Below are 22074 nucleotides of genomic sequence, written 5' to 3'. Positions count from 1 at the left end.
ATTTTCCTTTCTAGCAAGTGGGAGTGATTACAAAATGCTTTAAGAAGGGAGAGGGGAAACGGCAGTTGCTCGACTCACACATAAAGCTTGGTACTGTAGCTTTTGTTAAAGTATTTTTGTTTGGGGAGAAAAAAAACAGACAAAACAAAACTGGTCAAAATTAGTCTGAAATTAAGCAATTTCACAATCAGAGTATCAGTGCTGTTGTTCCAAATATCAGCTCGGCTAGCATGAAACTGCAGCAATGACACTTAAAAAATCTAGAAATATTAGTTCACCCAAAAATGAAAAAGTAAAATTATAAATAAATAAAGTACAGAATCGAAATGTATCCTCTAGCTAGCACGTAATACGCTGAGCAATATGGCAAAACTGAGTAGTCACTTCTCTGTCCAGACGCACTTCTCCTATTCCGAAGATGAAATATTGTTCATCTTCGGAACACAAATGAAGATATTTTTGATGAACTCCGAGAGCTCTCTGACCATCCATAGACAGCAATTTAATTAACAAAAGGTAGTAAAGACATCGTTAAAATAGTCCATGTGACTCCAGTGGTTCAACCTTAAATGTTATGAAGCGACGAGAATACTTTTTGTGGGAAAAAAACGAACGAAAAAATGACTTTATTCAACAATTTCATTCTAGCATGCGTCAGTCTCCTACACAGTTTCCGTTGTAAACGGTGCAGCGCTTTCGAGTTCTACGGAAGCCAATGCTGTTCACGTGAGCACCACGACGCATGCGTGTAATGATGACGCAGGAGTTGCACTGTTTTTGAGACGGTGTAGGAGACTGGATTTTTGTGCACAAAAAGTATTCTCATCGCTTCATAACACTGGAGTCACATGGACTATTTTAACGATGTCTTTGCTACCTTTCTGGACCTTGAAAGCTGTAGTTGCGTAGCTGTCTATAGTGGAGTCAGAGAGCTCTCAGATTTCATCAAAAATATCTTCATTTGTGTTCCAAAGATGAACAAAGGTTTCACGGGTTTGGAACGACATGAGGGTGAGGAATTAATGACAGAATTTTCATTTTTGGCTGAACTAAACCTTTAATATTTTAGGTATTATATAATCTAATGCTATATATATTATTAATAATGACTTTTATATTATTTTATTATACTTTTAGACATGATTTATCAACAGAACTTTTCTCACACGCATACAAAAAAAGGAAAAACAAAATCATGAGTTCATATCCAGTCCTTCTTTATTGACTAACAAAACAAACAATCACTCAGCTTCACTGGCTGCTTTTACTTGGTATTGTTAATTTCTCCAAGACTAAATGGATTGACTCCGACATCTAGCAAGCAAACACGTTTTCTTCAAGAGCCATTGCAGGTGCATGTTGTAAACTCACGAACAACAATCAAAAAAACCCGGTATTGGGCACTGCAGTGAACAGATTCATAAGGTTAACATAGCTTAGATGTGTATTTGCCTTTAATTGTTCAAAGGCAACAGCAAAATACAACAAAACAAAACAACACATTTCAAAACCAACTAAAATATAACTACTCTTTATTTGGGGTTGCGAAGGAATGAAAAGATCTGCAATAAATCTGGCTAATCTGCGTGACAATCAAACTGTTATTCTGATATGCCTGATGAGGAAATCATCCTCTCTGCATGACAGGAGCTTGTAAAATGGCATAAAATGAAGCTTGCTTTGCTGCATTTGAAATGAAGTCCCTTTGCATGAGAACTATTTTAGAAATGTGTTCAACAAAAGATAAAAGAAACATAAAAAAACAAACTAATAATTTAAGAGACTGGGAAAAACATTAGAAATAGAAAAAAATCTCGACCTGTACTATAATGGTAGGGAAACTTTAATGATATTGTGCCTTGATTAAACAAGCTGTTCATACTCCGGTGTGCTGTATGGTAACATCACTTGAATTTGTATTATTACATATCAAGTATTTAAGAGTTATGAAATCATTGCGAATATTTTATGCAGTTCTATCTCAGATCATTTTCAACTCAGTTTCTACTAATTACTTCTGGGTTATTTTCTTGAAAATTAATCCATTAATGTCCTGATGTTACACCTGAGAAATTTAGAGCCTTACAAAGTCACAGTGTTCACGCAAATCATAAAACCTTGCACGTAATCTGTTTGACTCCTGTAGTTTAGAGGTGTGGCAGTTGGGAAAGAGAGAATGTGGGTGTGGTTTAGTCTTCAGACCTGCCCTCCAAAATGCTGTCAAAAGTAAAAGGCATGAACTTGAAGCCTTGTCCAGTGTAGAATTTATTCTGAAACTCCACCCTACAGAAATCAAGTGGGAAACAAAGTTAGTGAATTACAGTTCCGGATGAAATTAAGTGAGGTATTTTCTAGAACCACATTTCAATTGAGCTGTCATTGTCCAAAAGAGAGTGGCATTTACAATTACTTATTCGGTTTGAATTTAATACATGGACTTAATAAAAATTCGGTTGGCAACTTTTCAAAGAGTGAATTCGTATAATGCAGATTGACAGAATGCAGTTCTTATACATGCAAATAACTCAACTTTGTGTGCACAGAATAAAATTAAGCACTCAAAAGAATCAATACAACTGTATTTTTTCTGCAGTGTGTATGTAGCCATTGATGCGGGGCAACAGAGGAACATTTGCTCTATAAACTGTTTAACTGTAATTTATAAAGGCAAGTGTGTGTGTACTTACCAGTGCAATCTAAGAGCATGAAGGAAGGCAGACAGGCCTTCCATGATCAACAGAATAAACACTGTCAATGTAGCAAAGAAGGCAAAGATGACTGACAGGGCAAAGGCTCCACCAAAATTCTTAGAAGCGAGGCCCATGTGCATCACCATTGACCACAAGACCTCAGAGAGCTCTGTCAGAAAAAAGAAACACATTTTAAGAAAAACCTTGTAAACAACACCTTTGTAATAGTGTATTTGTACAGGGTTCCCATTCATGGATTATTATTAAGGATTGGAATGGAATTTCATGAATGAATTCATAATTGGAGGAAGGATTTGACTTATTGCACAGGGGCTTACATTACCCAAGTCTTTGCCTATGACTCTAAAGCCCTATTCGCACAGGATTAGTATTACCTGGTGACCTCTTGTAATTTGTAATAATTGCGCAGGTTGTCTGTGATCTCAAACCCGTGCGAATCGGCCATGTCTGTAATTTGTAAAGTAAAAATTCCCCCACAACTGACCTATCATATTTCACCGAACACGGAGGTCCTCTGATAATATTAGTCCTGTGCGAATCTTCATCTCTGTGATTTGGACAGGATTTGGAGGGTTGTATAAAATTTATAAAAGTTTCCTGTGCGCATTTTTATCCATATTTCGCGAAGAATGGAGGCTGCATTCATAACGCGCACCGTTATAAATGCCTGTGCGGCTGTGCACCTTATACTTTCACTTTAGAATTAGAGCCAATTTGGGAGCGAATTGCTTGAAAGGTGTGTTCAATATTATTCTTAATGAAAAACACAAAAACAGAACAATGACAAGCTCGCTTAAATGGGCACTTTTACTCCGCCGTCATATAGTCAGCTCCTTACTCTCGTGATAAATGAAATCTGATTTCTGCTGCTGGTCTGTGCTCAGTTCAGTTTTTAATTGTATTGTCTGTTCTTTAACTGAACTAAATTATTTGTATTACTATAAATAATCAAAACGACGGTGGGAAAGTGATGTAATCGGTGTAACACCGACTATCGCAACAAACCTAGATAACACTTGTGGTGCCATCCCAAAGAGGCATTAAAATAACTCACAGACCTTTTCCTGGACCGTTCCCACCTGGTGGAATGACCTGCCTATCTCAATTCGAGCGGCCGAGTCTGTAGCCATTTTAGAGAAACATCTAAAAACACATCTTTTCCAGCAGCACCTGACCTATCAAGAATAGCACTTATCACTCTATTAATTTTCTGTTTGTCTATTTAATAAAAAATAACAAAAATTCCTATGTGTTCAGTTCTAGATTATTTGAGACTTGTTACAGCACTTGCATATTGTTGCCCTTGACTGTCCTAGTTGCTTTTATTGCACTCATTTGTAAGTCGCTTTGGATAAAAGCATCTGCTAAATGACTAAATGTAAATGTAAACATAGCACGCGGAAAGGAACTGTTGTTCGTGATATATCATACAGCTATATCTATAACGAAAAAATATTTACAAGTCTTGACATCATATCCGGGAGATAAATCAGTAAATATGAGTAAAATCACAGGCTTCGAAATTCAGATGTGGAGGGGTCATTTCTAAATCACACGAGGTCCCCAGATAATACTAATCCTGTGTGAATAGGGCTCAAGTCTATAAAGTATAGCTGAGCAAAAACAAAAAATATCTTATATTCAACTGCAGAAAAATCCCAGGCCCAGATATGACCACGTTTCAGGTTTGTATTCAATACAATAAATGTGCCTGCGTGTGTGTTTGTGTGTGTGCATTGCTTACGTGCATGGGCCAGACTCAACGCCCAAAGTCGTAGATAAGAGGCAGTGTTTGAGATGCAGCCTAAGCAGTATTCTATTGTGTGAATGGCCTGATGCACTGCTTCATCTGCAAAATTAAACTAAAGAGAGAGAGAAATAAGAGCTGTTTAGACTGATGAAAAAGCATGAATCTAATCCCACTCCCAGCTCAATCACAGCATGATTAGCATTACTGAATCTCATGGGCATAAGAACGGAATCACAGCTCAGGGCCTTTCAGATCATCAGCATCATTCGGTGTGATATAAATCAGAATCATGTTCCAGCTCACTGTATCATTCCCATATAATGAAGGCGGCTAAAACTAAAGAAAAATTGACAATTTGATGACAAATTGTGCTGTAAAAGAACCAAAACACCAACAACAGGAGACTACCAACACTGAAGCCTGCAGGAATACACACAAGCCGTAGAGCAAGAGGATTATACGGGAGATGGCGTACATACACACGCACGCACACACAAATGTAAAAAATAATAGCAAACATCTACACAGAGAGTCGAGAAGGCTGTCTGCTCTTACCACTTCTTCCTCTGACTGCTTGAAATATAATAAGAGACATGCACAGACAGACAGACAGACACAAAGGGTTAAAATAGGGTTAATGACAGAGTTAGAATCTGATAAAGAGACAGTGATGGGAAAAACTGTTAAGTTTACAGAAAATGCACAGATTCAATGACCAACATATTTATTGTCAGTCACAGCAAAATACAGTGGCCCCAAAAAGTAGTCAGACACTTAGGGATAGAAAGTGTAACGCCTCTCGCAATTTAAAACGCTTGCGCTACGTCTGATGTCATATGTCACGCCAGTTACGCTTTTCTGGCAGAAGCTAGATATTTTACTTTAAACGTGTTAAATATGGATATTTTTCTTACACAAACCCATCAATTCACTTCAGAAGGCCTTTATTAAACCCCTGGAGCCGTATGGATTACTTTTATAATGGATTGATATACTTTTTTGGGCTTAACATTTTGGGCTGCCATACTACCATTATAATGCTTGGATTAGCCAGGACATTTTTAATATAAATCCGATTGTATTCGTCTGAAAGAAGAATGTCATATACACATAGGATGGCTTAAGGGAGAGTAACTAAACTATCCCTTTAAGCCACACCTACAAATACATGAATGCCTTAAATACAATAAAACAAACCAATAGGCATTTATTTTAAAGAAAAACAGCACACTTATAGTACACATTTCAAGTATAACATTTCAGAAAAAGATTTGTTAGGTTTGAAATTATAAAACAGAGTTGATGTTTTAAAAACAATTGGACATTTTCTGTTTGTCCAAATTGGAACGATGTGATAAACTACTCTGCTAGGAAACCTTTGTGAATTTGAGGGGGGAATTCATTTGTGATGAATTCATGAATCCATAATGATAGCGCAAGTAATTGCATAATAGCTGAGAAATTTAAGCTGTTTACAAGAAAAGGTCTAGCGTCATTTGTTTGCAGATACCACTAGATTCATAATTCTTTAAGTGCGGCTTCTGTAACCAGATACTTTTGTAGGGTCACTGTATAAACAAAAATGAAAGAAAGATAAACAATCCCGGAGATTTGACATCAGTCTTCGGTAAACTGACTTTATGGCTGACTGCGTTTTACTGACAGGCCTGTTTGGAGCGAAAAGAGGAAGATTATTTGGCACTAATGTACTGAAATTACTGTATCTCCAACCTTAAAATAAAGCAGGTAATTGTATAAATGGTTTACTATCTGCCTCCATTTTACTTCAAGAGAGAAGCCCAATTAGTCTGTGGGTGTTTAGTGTTTTGAGACTGGTTGCCCTGGGATACAGTGGCTGGGGGGAGAGATAGTGCTTTTAAAAGGGGCTGGCCCAGTTTAGACCAGCACTGGTATGCAGATCACAGTTCCAGTGAGTCACCGAATGGAATGCCCACTGTAGGCTGCCGACCACACTGCCAACTGCAACAGTTTTTGGTACCCTGGTGTAGCTTGTCACCGTGTGGGAGGTAATGAAGAAGTATTTATTATGACTATTATGAAGAAGTTCACTTTAATTACCGTAACAATAAAATGTTAAGCTATTCTCAGGATCAAAAGATGTCATCACATGGAGTGTCGGACAGAAAAACCTGACCCAAAAAAATTTGCTCTCGGGTGGGCTATAGAAAGACTATTGTTAGACTTCACAAACTTGCATTGTAAAATAAAAAGGAAACAAGCACAGGTAATCCATTTAATTAGTAAGACAAAAATTATTATTTCTATGTTATTCTATAGTCTAGTTAAGAGAGAGAGAGACAGACAGTCGAAAAAAAGAGAATCTTCCCTCACCTCAGGCTCTTCTTCTAAGTTTTGGGAAAGCTGGTCATGTTGGATGATCTCAGCTTCATCATCTGTGGGGCCGTTACCCACACGGATTCCCCCAAAGTTTTGCGTTCCCTGCAGAAAAAAATGTCACACTAGGTCATAGCTGAGCCATTATATAATATCTAGCATATCAGTTATCAGGGTTCCCACGCTATCTGACCAATGAATTTTCATGATTTTCTCATTACATTTACATGAATTAATCAGTCATATGATAGATTTTACAGCGAAAGATCACACTCAAGACGACGTGTTACCTGAAGAAATACTTCAGAACTGAGCAAAACTTTTACACTGAGAAAAAAAAAAAACACTATAGCTCTAAAGCTTTTTTTCTAAAAGAGAAAAGAGGACTTTTATTGAGCTAAGACATTACATCGATCTAAAGTGACATGTCACTTTATTCATCAAATAATTATAAAAAAAACTTTCTACAAAGATATTAAACAGCACTATTTTCAATATTGATAATAATAATAAATGTTTCGGGAGCAGCAAATCAGCATATTAGAATGATTTCTGAAGGATCATGTGACACTGAAGACTGAGGTAATGATGATAAAAATTCAGCTTTGCCATCACAGGAATAAACTGCATTTTAAGCCTGAAAATCACACTTATGAGACATCTGTGTGGACATAACTTTGAAGAACTTGCCTACGATGTAGCAACGATATTTCATGCTTACAATTGAAATACTCCACATTCCACATACGTCTCAATCTGGATATGGACATTACAGGATAAAAACACTAAATCTAAAAATAAACTGGGTATGTATGTATGCATCTCGAATCTAGTGTGAGCGCGTCTCAAACGGATCCTTACCAGGTGTCTTCTCCAGAGGTATTGCCTGCGCATTACAAGGGTCTTTACTATAAGCATACATGGTACACAGGATACCGCAATAACAACTAGCAGACACTGAATTACCATCTACAGAGAAAGAGACATAAAACATCAGTTTTAAATGTCATGTCATCTCACTTGCAATGTATGCTGATGAAAATAACACCATGTCGGTATGTGTACCTGTCCTTTGTATAACGGTTTGTTAGTGGGATCGTTGTAGCTGAAGAGGCACATGTTGATAAAGGCTATTAGAAGACTGGGGGCATCTTTTGAGGTTGTGGCATCATATGCCAACCACTTGTAAAAAATGAGCAGCATCAGGTAGCCAAACAGACTGAGCATGAAAACGATCTCAGGAATAAAACCCAGGAAGATGTTCAGAGGTTTTTTGAAGTACCTTCACACATAGACAAACAGACTTAAATGAGCATAAAAAATGTATACAAGATCTATTGAGAGTAACAATGGACAAGTGCATACAGGTGATTGAAAAGACTGAGAGTAACTCCAAACGTCATGTGGATGACCCCCACGATTATTGACATCTTCATCTTAAAGGAGTTCAGAAACGTCAGCTTGTTGGTGGCAATGTTCCAGATCTGTGTGAGGAAAAGGTAAAAAAAAAAAAAAAAAACACTTAAAAAGCACTGAAGTTAAATGATCCTTCCTACAGAGCCGTTTAGAAACTAGGTGCTTACTGGATCAATGCCAATTGGATAGGGTCCACCAAACACATTTGGCACAGCAGGGTCCAGCTGTAATATCCGGTTATCCTTCAGTGTATCAAACCTGAATGAGTTGATGGAAAATTCCATGTTAAAAAAAAAATAATCAAGTTAATAGCTATGCATGAAGATCTGATCTGAATGATAGAACTGATCCATTCAAACTCAAACAAGTGGTTGATTATGAGAACCAAATCAAACAAAGTTTTTGAGGGTAAAATCAAAGGGCTGGAACGAACAACTCACGTCCAGTTGTCTCCTTTCGATGTAAACATGGGTCTGACACTCCAGGCTGAGCCAAAGACATTGAGAGATTTGGAGAAACAGTCGTTGTAGATAATGCCAGTGTACACTGAAAATAGTCCCATCAGGAGAATAATGTAACGGCCCGCAAATACCATGCTAAACATCTAGAGAGAGAGAGAGCACACTGTGATTTGTGATGGTCCAAACTGTCAAATGTATGTATAATCAACAAAAATAAACTATATTGGTTGTTACATGGCCTCTTTTTACCAAGTACCATCAAGGTCAGTATGGCCGAAATAAATACAGACACCTGCATTATTATTTAATAATACATAAAATTAATCATTCAATTATATTTATAAATATAAATAAATTATAATTGAATTATAGCCATTTAAAAGCCACAATTTAAGCCTAAACATTTTCAGTTTTTCTATTCATTAAAAACATACATTATTCATAAATAATCTTATAACAACTTTTAACTTAAACTGAAAACAATCATCTCACAAACTCATAACAAACATTACATTTAAGCTTTGCCTGTTTCATTCTTCACGTCAAAGCTTTAATTTTCATAGTAAATTAACAAAATTACTGGCTAAACACAATTATGATCAATATTTTCTATATTCAGGATCTATATATACATAAAGGCAGTATAACACAAATAATATTTGAATAAGGACAAACTTGAATAATGAGATGGGTGCATAAACGGATGGGTGGATGGGTACCTCATTGTCATTTTTCTGGGCAATTAATCGGCTCTCTCGCAGTACCAGATAAAGTGCAGCACAGGTCATGAGTGCACCGTGACCCAGATCGCCAAACATGACCGCAAACAGGAAGGGGAAGGTGATGATGGTGTATGGAGCTGAGCACATGAGCACAAAAACGGATGAAAACAATATGTTGTGACACCTAGAGAAAATCTGTATGCTGATCTGAAGCCCATTTTAATCACAGCGGAGGACTTTGGGACATGCTAAAGGTTCAAGGTTACCTGGGTTGATCTCCCGGTAGTTGCTGATGCCGTAGGCATCAACGATGTTCTGAAAGCCAGAGGTGAACTTGTTGGTTTTGTTGTAGGTGGGTGGGGTCTGCTTGGTCTGCATTCTGTTCAGGATGGAGGGAACAGTGGATCCACTTTTCTCCTGCATGAAAGAGTGGAATTGAACACAAACAGCCATGCATGAAAATAAATGCTCCAGTTTGCTTCCTAGTAAACAGTGGTGCAGTTGTATCATGCATGCCCACATTTACAAACGTTCGACTTATCTTTACAACTCCACATTGCATTTGAGTAAATGTTAATTTATCTGTGGAAATAGTGTCACTTGTTTGCTTAAATTTTAAATAGATTCTGCATATCGTGAACTGAGCTTGAGTATTAAGTGAAGTCTACAGCATGTAAGTGCATGTGGAGGAAATGTGTAAGACAGCTGATATTAATAGCTGCTAGTTAAATAAGGCATCAGGAAGAATGCCATGTGAAAGGACAGGCTTTGAACTAGCACACAAGCACAATCCCTCACATTTCAACACACTGCCTACATGGACTAAACACTATTACACTTCTAGTTTGGGTTCAGAAGGAAGCTACTTTTTTGTTACCAAAGAAAGGTTTGCATGGATTAGCATGGATTTATATGGATTTGGTCCATCTGTAGGTTGCTCCAACTATATAAACTATATATAACCTGTTTTAAACCAATAAAGACAGAGAGGCAGATACAGAAGAACAGAAGGTGAATTTGTGTGAGCAGTTAATCCTCTTACAATGTAACTATTACGAGGTTAACATTCCAATGACCTCTGACCCTTACACTACAACCTCTCACCACAGGGATTACAGGTAATACACCCACTCGGCCCTCACTGTCTTGCAGTAAGGCGTGAGAATTCAGACCTCACAGAGGCATCCTTAACTCGCACACACCTTCTGCTGTGAGTAAGATATGAGAATCTAGAATCTATCGCTCAAGGGATCAGCACACATACTATCATCCTGAGACCAACCAGTTCATTTAAGGTCATGCGTTTGCATTTTTGCCTGTTTACACAAACGGTATAATAAATCTGCAAATAAATACTATACAAACAAATCACTCAATAATATCTGTCACAAAGAACAGAACATGCTGTGTATGCAAGTTTGGTTTATGTAGGTTTAGTGGAAGATCAGATTTCTGCGCCTAAGTGCTAACACACATTTAATGCCTATTAAATTAAAACACTGTATAATAGTATGCTTTCAAAAGACAATAAAAACTTTTAAATACATAATTTAACTTTTTAATGAAAACAACGTATTTCCCAATTAATATCATAAAACCCTTAACAATATTAAAATATTCTTTATTTATATATTTTTTAAATGAGAACAATTTTATAGTTTACTATTTACTACTGATATAAAACGCACACAAACACAAGCATTCTCTCTCTTTTGCATTTGCAACACACTAAAAACTGAGGGAGCGGATGACCATTGCCAATCTCACCCATCGTTTTATCCCTTTTTTTCCATCAGAGCAGAGCAGAAGTGATTGACAGAGTGCATATGTGGCACTGTGAGAGGAGGATCAGGTTTCAGCTGCTCTTGACCACAGGAAAATTCAAACTTTGATCTGAGGGGTCTCATGACTCAATGTAAAAGCATCTGAGCATTCCGTCCTAACACTCGGTCCCCTGTGTGCATGTGTCTGTGTCCTGGGATAATAGAAGCTAAAGTCATGTTTACAAAGTGTGAGTCACTGAATGTGATGACAAGATCAAGTAGGCTACTCCTTAGAGACAACACATGTGTGGTGATAATATATGTGATCTAAAATACCAAATGTTAAATGGACTAAATTCACCCCCAATGTAAGGATGTGCGATGTCAAGTATAGGAATCATAGTTGATCCGTACGGGCCAGCTGCACCCCGGTTCAGACTAGGGGTGTGCACGAATATTCAATCTGTAATTAATATTCGGAAAATAAAAATACTATTCAAATCTTTCTATATTGCTTTGCTGGGCCGTAAATGCAGTGAATCCATGATAAATCCCAATAAAACACGCAGTTATAACTAAATCCACTGGGTGGCGCTGTGGAGCGTGTTAATAAGTTGAGTGTATTTGATCAAATAATGTCATCGTCGTCTGCCTTGCGATGTTTGGAATAACTTGGATGAAAATGTAAAATGGGCTTACAAAATGGAGTTACTTTTGATAAAATTAATTAATGAAACTGAGTAATCATATTATCACGACCACAATGAGAAATCACATGAAATCCAAACACCAGGCGAATGAGGAAAGACAGCTGTCCATCACTGCATTCACGAGTGCAGGTAAACACAGAAGTTCACAGAGTGAGAGCGAGATAACGTATGATAGCAAAATGATCTGAGACAAATGCTTCCTTTAAGTTTATTTATGGTTTAAGAACAGAAAACACAAAGTGCTATTAGAAATTTCACTTAACACCGTTATCTTTGTGTCTCTGCAATGTCTGTCAGCGGAGCACGTTTTCTCACCCGAGAATATCATCATCCACACAATATTATTGTTTTTCTCAACATTATAATGTGAAACAATATAAACACAATAACCATATTCCGACTTGAGTGTATGTTCTGCACGGTAACTGGCGCGCTCTGCTTTATTAGGGTTTTTTCCGCTCGCAGAAAAAGCTTTTAATGCTTTTGTTCTTTAGGCCTATTATTTTTGTTTACACATATTGTTTAATGTTTTGAACTGAATGAAAACCTTAAGATATAACGTAAACTTGTGTATATTACCTAATCATAAGTTTGTTCAGAAATGGTGACGACAACTTGATGAATAAAGAAAATAACGTCTTTCTAATTTTCTCAAAATAACGCAATTTAAATAAACGAATATTAGAATATTAGTTTTTTGATGAGCCCAAATATTTAAATACAATATTTTGGAAAAATGCCCATCCAGGGCTCCAGACTAACTTTTTTCACTAGGAGCACAGTGGCCCCCAACTGAAAATTTTAGGGGCACAACCAGAAATTTTAGGGGCGCACACCGTAAATCCACACCTGTATTACTAATAGGGATCGGTATCGTTAAGGTTTTAATGGTATTACTACTCTTACCAATACTGCTTATCGATCCGGTATTTTAACAGTATTCTTACCGGTTCTTTTTATTATACTTTATATATATTTTTTGTATAAAAAAAAAAACATAATTAAGAACATAATTAACATGGCTTTATAATCTGAAAAGTAAAATATCTATAGCAAAAGAAACAGCAATGTTTGAACAAAAATATAAAACATCTATTTGTAAATGGACCAGTGTGCAGGCATTCGGAAGGTCTGCTAACATTAATATTACAGTAAAGAACAAACCTACAAAGAAATCTAATAAAGTAATGAAATGTAAAATAACACTGCATAGTTTTCACTGTATAAATTGTTAGATTAATGCTTATAAAAGCTAAAGTTATTAATTCAAGAGATGTGAATATTTTCTATTTGCCTTTTGTTCGATTCGAATTAATGGCTCAATCGTCAGCAGGTTTATTAGACGCTGCCCCTTTAAGACCGATCGAATGTAGAACTAATAATATCATATTCTCCTATTTCTCCAAACTATTTAAGCCCATATAAGATATAAACTGTTAAAATAACTACTCTCCAATCTGGTCATTTTGACATCGGCTATTTGTTGTTTATTTGATGGTTTAGACGCGCACACGAAGCCTAAAATATAATGTGCAAATCGGTCCATTTCACAGCACACACACATAAGCCGCCTTGAAGTTGGAAACAGCGTCTCTTGCGCGGATTATTGTGCATTTAATAGCTCTTTATTATCAAACACATCCCGCAGTTTAGCAACAGTACAAACTGCAGTTTACAACAATCACTGAATCTGACGTTTAGTTTAGGTTTAAGGAGAAATGACAGCGCAAGGCTGTGAAGGGAAGGATGAGCTCGACGAACACGGCTATAGGAATAGTTTTACCTCATATCATCTTTTTATAATTCTTGGAAGCCGAAATCGAAAATAAATTTATTTTATTATCACAGCACATCCCTAAAGTTTAAGCAGACTAAACTTTTGTGTAGTTCTCTTGGCCATCGTCACTCATTAAGCTGACTGTGGTGTTGTGTTCGCTGTAGCTCCACATGAGAGAGCGCTCGCTTTCTCTTCTGGATTGCGAATGGCAAAAATGCATCACGGATAAATGGTTTAATATTATCTCATATAGAAACGGCTGGCAAAGATAGAATTTGCCAGACATAACGTCTATCAATTATAATTAGTAAGTGTATTTTCTTAATTTCTCCAGTACCGACAGCAGGCAAATTTACTGGTCACACATGTGCGACTGGATGTAAAATTCAGTCGCACACTCTCAAATTTTAGTCGCAAAATGCGACCATTTAGTCGCACTCTGGAGCCCTGCCATCCCTAGTTCAGACGCATGTGATTCGCAGATTAATTGCAAAGTTTAGCCATCATAGAGTAAACGTTTATAATTTGCATGTCTTTACGTCGAGTCAAGCAGGAGGACTCGTGCACTGTTTTCTGTGCGCACACACACAGAGCCGCGCAGACAGCATGTGAACGGCGAATTCAGTTCTCTTTCTTTTGAGCTTAAACAGACACGTGCACACAAAATGAAGCCCATCTCGCCGAGTATCCTGGTAAAAAGTTGGTTATGAGTTGTAAACAATTGAGAAAGAAACCGGAAACGGACGTATCATTTATATTAGGTCCATGCATTCATCTTAAAGGGACAGCAGTCTAATGTACCCACAGTGGTTTGTGTCACCAATGGTGATCAAACAACAAAGAAAAAGAACATTACTTTTGTAACTTTAACAAAGATAAATTGTATTAATTAGTTAATTAATTATATTAGTTATATTTCATTTATACAGTGAAGACTGTTATCTTACATTTGCTTATTTAATTTTTGTACTTGAATACTGTTAGATTTACCTAAAAACATAACGCACTGCTTATTTCAATTGCATTTTTGAGATCATATATACTAAAACGGCACTGAATATTTTCCTTCTGTAAAGGGAATTCAATTCATTTATCATGCCCCTGTATGAGTGATGTGCTCATTACAAAGTAAATGTAATTATATTGAGGGAAAGATTTTTTGCAATTTGATTTACTGGATTCAGTTACACTGGGTAACAGCCTGAAGAATAAGATGCTAATCTCCTCTGGCTCAAGATTTCAGGATGTTTATAAAAACATCAAACAATGTGTGAGTGTGTGTCCTCACCGTGCCCCGACGGAGCGCAAACTGAATGGAGTCTAGATCTGACACAGGGCACCAGATCTCAGCGATCAGACACTTCTGAGTGACATCGATGTTGCAGAGGTTCAGGGTGTGATAAATGGCTTTCATCTTCCGGACCTTGATGAACCACACGCGGACGGTCTTGGCAGCCGCCTGTAAAACACGCTGCCTGTGATCCTCCGTCTGATTCAGCACCTAGAACACAAAGCACAGAGGAAAAACTGGGGTCAAAACAGGAAAAGTGAGATCACTGGACAGAGGTGATATGGTCACAATTAGAGCTGAAAGAGCAGTGGTTGAAGCCTGAATCTCAGCAAATTGCTGTCGAATGTCTGACTTTGCATGTCACTCTTTCAGACATCTGATGCAGTGTTTCCTATTAATTGCCTAGACTCTGGAGGCACACCATAGTCTAATCTGTGCCACCACAGTTTAACAATGAACCAGAAATATTTGAAAACTTCTCATAAAAACATAATAGATCTCTAACATTGTTTTGCGCCATTGCTTTGGCAAAGTATCTGTCAAACAAACTAATATCAAAAGCGCAAAATAACAGTTTGATCAATTTAATGAGTATAAACTAAAGCATGTTTGTGCTGTGTGTTTCAAAGCGAAGTGCGCACTTTGTGCCATTTGCCCATTATAGCTAATAGACGATAAATGCTGAGTGTTCAAATTGAGCTCAGGTGCAGGACGTCAAAATAATAAATGAACAAAGAAAAATAAATGTCCACACTGAAATTGTAGCTCTCAAAAATATATTTGCCAAACAGCGCAATGTTTTGACCAATCAGGTCTTCATCAGACACAATATCACTGTGGAGTGAAATGCAACCCTCAAAATGGTTTTATTATAGTAAAAGTGTAGTACATTTTTTTGGGCAGAAATTCTTTTGGAAGATTACTATTTGTATAACCTCTGTTTTACTACAAATACCATGGTTAAACTATGGTTAGTGTAGCAAAACCATGGTTAATTTGTGGTTACCATGGTTATTTCTATTTGGTTTTATTTGTAGTAAAACCATGGTTCATTTTCATAAGGGAAGGGAGTGATGATGGCTAATATTAACCAACCTAAAATCTGCTTTAAAGTCAAGAGCGTAAGATGAAGTTTACGGGGGACTTTGGGAGCATATGCGACCAAAAAGGTCATCATTTTGAGCCTTGAGCACAGATTCAAACTGATGCTCATGAGCTTGTGAAACATTTTGAAATGACCATAAGAGCTGTTTATTTGCCCATCGAACACCCGACCTCAAGCTATGTTCATTGTTGCATGGAACAAGAAACATGAAGAAGAAGTAATTAGCCAACACCTCACTAGTCTCAATAGTTACAAGTGTTTTTCACAACTATTGCAAGAATAGAGAACAGGGCTTAATTTGAGTTATTTGTCCATAAAAAAAGTATACAAGTTTGCTGTTGTATGAACAGACACGCCTGCTAGTAAAGATGTTTATGAATCCCAAACACTGGTTGTCTGAAGATAGCCTATGTATCTTCTATTTCGGTTAACTGAATTTCACAATCATTCAGGAGTGGCCAGGGAAGTGCGCCAGCATCTGGTTGGCATGTTAGACAGATATAGAGTGTCAACATTAACAACCAAATGCCATGGGTGGGACATACCCAGTCGCCCACTCTCAAATCAGACACACTTGCCCATGCTAGAATAACCGACATGCTCACCCACACTGGAAACATAGAGAGACTCACTGACACTAACAAATAAGACAAACTTGCCCACTCTGGGATTTATGTAATCCTCAATAATGTGTCCAGAAGACCTTCTGTCTTGCTCAAACAGTAACAGAAACAAAAACAAGGCATGTGCATCAAACTAAAGGATACCAAATTCTCTCCAAACCTGGGAGAAGAGCACAGGGACATTAACGATTCATGTCTGACAGAAAGACACACACAAGCATAGTGACCATTCTCGGTCACCTCAGGGACAAACAGGCCCGCTAATAGCTCACAGTGAGTCAGTGACATGGAACCCGAGTGTGAGCTTTGTCCCGGCCCTGTCAGCACTCTCGTGCTTGGATGTGTCCATTCATTTCTTTTGAATAGTCCAAGAGCAAACGGATATGCATGTGGGTTTTCAGAGGGTGTGGGATGAGAGCGAATCAGCAAATAAGTGTGGCGAACATAAAGAACAAACTCCCTCAGTATGTGGGTATGCGCAGACAGGAGCGCTCACTATGAGACAGCCGGTCAGCCGCTGTGAAAGGCACCTGACAGTTGTGAAGCAATGATAGTTTTTTGACCCAAATCAGATTTTTGATGATCAATTTTATGGCTATGTTCAGACTGAAATCTGATTTTTGAGCAGATCTGATTGAAATCTGATCAGATTTATCAAGCGCAAACTGCTGAAAATCACATGAAATCCGTTTCAAGCTCCATTCATATGTGGTTTGAAATCCTATTCAAATCGCATTTCTGGAAATCTGCTCTGATTCGATTTCACTTGGTTTATGCGACTTGATCACGCCACGTAAAACTTAAACATCAGACGTTGTTATAGGAAACATGCTGAAAGACGCAACAGAAACAAGGTTGTTTCAATGTAACAGGGAATAGTTTTGAAACCAGCGGAAACAAATAAAGCCGCTCATGCCAGCCTCCTACGGTTCAACCGCTGCCTCGGAAGACGCAGCAGTCCAGCCCGCGGCAGACAACATCTGTATTGCAAACCCCTCTATGTTGCGGTTGTCGCTGCTGTTTTTGGTGTATGCCTACAAACGCAAAGTCATTGCCATAGAAACCAATGCAGATGTTCCAGGAAAACAAAAGAGCTGCATGGACACACAAATCGTATCTCGGTGTTGATGTCGATAATTTTAGATCAAATTCCAATCAGATACACAAATAATCGGATTTGGACTGACACGTCCACATGTTTTCACGTTTTATGGGTAGCCCCGTCTACAGAGAAACCTCAGCGGCCCAAAATCTTGCTTCACATAGCTGGCTGTCAGGTTAGACGCCATATTGAATTTAACACGGATGAAAACGAGGCTGTGAGGGATGGACTTACACTGTCTAAATACAAGTCATGTAATTTTCACAACTGACAACTTTCAAAGCTGTTTTATGGAGTTTTGTCTATTGAACGTTTTTTTGTTTAATGTTTTTCATCAGCTAAACAATCGGCATGTTGTTAAACATACAATCTGTACAATCCATGGAGCATACTCTACATGTATTCCTCACAGCTTTGTTTTCATTTCAAACTAAATTAAATATGCTGCTACCCTGTTAAGTTCTATTAATAATAATAATAATTTGTTACATTTATATAGCGCTTTTCTAGGCACTCAAAAGCACTTTACATATAGAAGGGGGGAATCTCCTCAACCACCACCAATGTGCAGCATCCACCTGGATGATGCGCCGGCAGCCATATTGTGCCAGAACGCCCACCACACACCAGCTGATTGGTGGAGAGGAGACAGAGTGATGAAGCCCATCGTATATATATATGGGGATGATTAGGAGGCCATGATGAACAGGGGCCAATGGGCAAATTTGGCCAGCATGCCGGGGTTACACCCCTACTCTTTATCGAAGGACATCCTGGGATTTTTAATGACCACAGAGAGTCAGGACCTCAGTTTAACGTCTCATCCGAAGGACGGTGCTTGTTACAGTATAGTGCCCACATCACTATACTGGGGCGTTAGGACCCACACAGACCACAGGGTGAGCACCCCCTGCTGGCCTCACTTACACCTCTACCAGCAGCAAAGATCAAATTAAGATTTTTTTGTTTAATGCAGTATATCGCTTTCAGCGAGTGTTGAAAAATGGCTTGCCATTGTGCAGACACTGAAAAAATCTAACGTGAGAAATAAGCAGCGTGATTAACTGCCTTGCCATGTGCTGAAGGTCCAAACTGTGTGGGCATCAGTGTGGGCGGAAAGGTATGGGTACTATGTAAATGTGCGAGGACCCACTCACCCAAATTTTCCTTCCCAAATAAGGCAGAGATTTGAGAGATTTTCTCAAAGACTCAGAGCTGTAACACCATCCAGCAGTCCCCCATTAAACCTAGTAGCAGCCTCTAATGACTCACTGAGGGAGATTCCCTCTGCCGTACGGAACGACAGACAGCGTGTGCGAGCTGATGCAGCCAGTGGATAATTCAGTCAAATGAACCTGTGCTTTATATAAAACTGTTAATCTCTGCTCAAGATAGGGAATAAAAAAACAGAGAAGGAAATTGAAGAAAAAGACAAACACAGCCGTGCAGTTTTGAGACTGGAAGTCTAATTCAGATGTTATTCAAAGTGATGCACAGACCTCCAGGGGGCGCCACAACATATTAGGGAAGACAAAAAGAATGATCAATTCAGCAAGTAAACTAATTTAAATAAACATATGCATTAATTAAAATAATACACAGCATAAACTGAATTGTAAAAAATCAGTCTCAGTCTCTTACTGAGGTGTACAGCTCAAAGAAAACATATCTCGTCTTTTAACAACCCTTTTTATTTAGGATGCCTAACTTTTTTGTTCCTCCAGAACTGATATGTGCTGACACATATGAGGGATATTCCTCACAATAAGCCACCAACAAAAATAAGCAAAACATGCTCTCTTCATGTTTTTGTTAGGAGTCGTTTCACTCGGGTCTCATAGTGACAGTGATCTGCGCTAAGCGTTACTAATATAAAGAAAAAAACAGCTAAATAATCTAATTGGGAACGAAACTAGAACACAACTATGTAATCTGCTATGTAGAAAAGCACCACCAAATGTATTAAGGCAATTTAAATGAAATGGTCAGAATGCAGTGTTCTGCAGTATTTTAGTGAACTTTTTTACTTGTAATAAAATCTGCCCTTTTCTAATCTAATTGGTGTTCAACACTGGGTTTCTGATTTCACTCTCATCTCATGTAATTCCATTATGCCACTCAGCTGCAGTTTATGAAGCAAATTACATCAATTGATGCACTGTCAAATCATATTCAGTCATATCATATATCTTAAACACCAACATGCATTCATGAGTATATTGGCTCTGGAAACATGCTTGAATCGTTATGGCACTTTTCCCCTGTAAACAACTATGCTTTGTTTTCCTAACTCATTTTATAATCCCTAACGTAATAACCTCTGATCAGACTGAGGAGTGCACGGACAAAAGGAAACAATCATAACAAAATTATGTTATTGATGTTGCTACCATCATAAAATCAACTGTTTTAGGGACTGTTCGTTCACATACCACTCAAGACGAAAAATATGAGAGACACACACTGAAACGAGGACATATGGACTTTGGTCAGACCACAAACAGGTGGTCTTGCCATTGTGCTGGTGCTTACATCATTACTATAGCAACTAGCACAGATACACCAGTTATTAACAATACCGTCTGAACAAGCAGATCAGATTTCATCATTTGCAAAATGACAGTGCAAACAGAAAGCAACAGAGAGAACAATCCTAACAGCACTAGACAAGGTATGGACTCATCCATAAGATTTAACCCTGATCAGTATTTCACCTCAAATAAGAAAAAGATGAACTTTAGGAAAAAGACATCCACTTATTTTATTTTAGAGAATGTATGTGTGTGTGTGTGTGTGTGTGTGTGTGTGTGTGTGTGTGTGTGTGTGTTCAAATTTTGCTCCGTTTCAGCCACCATATGCAAATATGGAGACGGAGATGTTTTGTTTATCCTTAATGTGTGTAAGTATTATAAATGGAAGGACCTGTAAAAGTATGTGAGCCATGAATTGTAGACCTGTCACCTTGTCAATGACTCTTCCCAGAGTATTTGGATCTTGTCTTCTTTGCAATGTCTTTCAGATCCAAATAAAAGCATTCAAATGTGTGTGTGTGTGTGTGTGTGTGTGTGTGTGTGTGTGTGTGTGTGTGTGTGTGTGTGTGTGTGTGTGTGTGTGTGTGTGTTCATGTCTTACCATCTGGAGATCGTCAATTCGAGAGTTGACCCCGGCTGCCATTTCTTTCCTCTCTTGTGGGGTCTCGGGACAGGGGTATAGAGATGCCCGAAACCTAACATAAATATATTAGTAAAAGATTGATTTAGATCTTTATTGTGATTGTGAGCACAGATAATACAAGTAAATAACACATAAGGCAATATATATGAACATGGAATATTTAGATTTTATGAATATGTAAAATCTAGCATTTCAATTTTGGAGTCATTAAGATTTTTCTTTTTGATCAAAAGGGGCAATACAAAATAACAATGTTACAAAAGACTTCTATTTAAAAAATATGCTGTTCTTTTGAACTTTCTATTGATCAAATAATGCTGAATAAGCAGGACAACTGTTTGATAATAATTATCAATAATTTGATTTTTGAATGATCATGCGACACTGTGAGCATAAAAAACAATTAAAAATCGTATCAACCCCAAACGTGAAAACTACTGTATGGAACAAGTCCGCAAAAACAGAAAACAACCTCATGTTTTCAAAATCTCATGTAAATACGGTTTTATTTTATTGTCTCATGTATATACGGTTTTATTGCAGTCACTCAGTATTGTGACTTCTTATTGGCAGTGATGCTCTCGTACCCTTCGCAAATCTTCTTGACTCTGCTCTTCAGCTGGTCTCCCTGGAAGAAAATGATGAACACTGACTTGTGCACATGGTCTCCCTGAGAAAAAAAGAGGGGGAAAAAACATTTCCATTAAATATGGAGTTAACTAATAATCCAAAATTAAAAATATATGTACATGAGATGACATTTTTAGCTTGCAAAGTTATCTAAAAGCTTTTTATTTGTATTTCTCACAGGACAAACTTACTGTGGCGGGGTCCTCAAGTGGGTCCTCGATGTCTGCCTGCCGCAGGAAGACGTTTCCACGGCAAACTCTCCACAGCATCCTCTCGAAAGTGGGAATCCTCTCTCTGCCTATCACCCCTGCAACAAACCTGCAACCAGTGTCAAAGGTGAGTGAATTATATCATTATCCTCCAACAGCAGACATATGAATAATGAAATTGATATTCAAAAACACCAAACCTTTGCTGTCCTTCCAAAGGTTTCATATTAATAACGATTAATAATGAATACATTTTGTAAGAGGTCACACTGGTG

At 37.8% G+C, this 22074-nt stretch overlaps 1 protein-coding gene across 2 annotated transcripts in view; it reads right to left on the bottom strand.

Moving 5' to 3' along the window:
* Positions 1-1197: 1197 nt before the first annotated feature.
* The window catches only part of atp6v0a1a (ATPase H+ transporting V0 subunit a1a), a 37953-nt gene continuing 17076 nt past the window's right edge, over positions 1198-22074 (bottom strand). For both annotated transcript variants that reach the window (XM_079817448.1, XM_079817449.1), the window contains 15 exons: positions 21782-21908; positions 21548-21630; positions 20919-21012; positions 14954-15166; positions 9682-9832; positions 9413-9552; positions 8673-8836; positions 8400-8490; positions 8182-8300; positions 7882-8098; positions 7678-7785; positions 6814-6921; positions 4456-4573; positions 2688-2859; positions 1198-2283 (listed from right to left, as the gene is read on the bottom strand). In XM_079817448.1, coding sequence (XP_079673574.1) covers positions 2190-2283; positions 2688-2859; positions 4456-4573; positions 6814-6921; positions 7678-7785; positions 7882-8098; positions 8182-8300; positions 8400-8490; positions 8673-8836; positions 9413-9552; positions 9682-9832; positions 14954-15166; positions 20919-21012; positions 21548-21630; positions 21782-21908 — 1999 coding nt within the window. In that variant the 3' untranslated portion in view covers positions 1198-2189. The remainder of the gene's footprint in view (positions 2284-2687; positions 2860-4455; positions 4574-6813; positions 6922-7677; positions 7786-7881; positions 8099-8181; positions 8301-8399; positions 8491-8672; positions 8837-9412; positions 9553-9681; positions 9833-14953; positions 15167-20918; positions 21013-21547; positions 21631-21781; positions 21909-22074) is intronic.

Source organism: Gobio gobio, assembly GCF_949357685.1.
Source record: "Gobio gobio genome assembly, chromosome: 1".
NCBI classification, from domain to species: Eukaryota; Metazoa; Chordata; class Actinopteri; order Cypriniformes; family Gobionidae; genus Gobio; species Gobio gobio.
The sequence above is the reverse complement of the archived record's forward strand: the minus strand, read 5'-3'. Positions and strand labels throughout refer to the sequence as shown.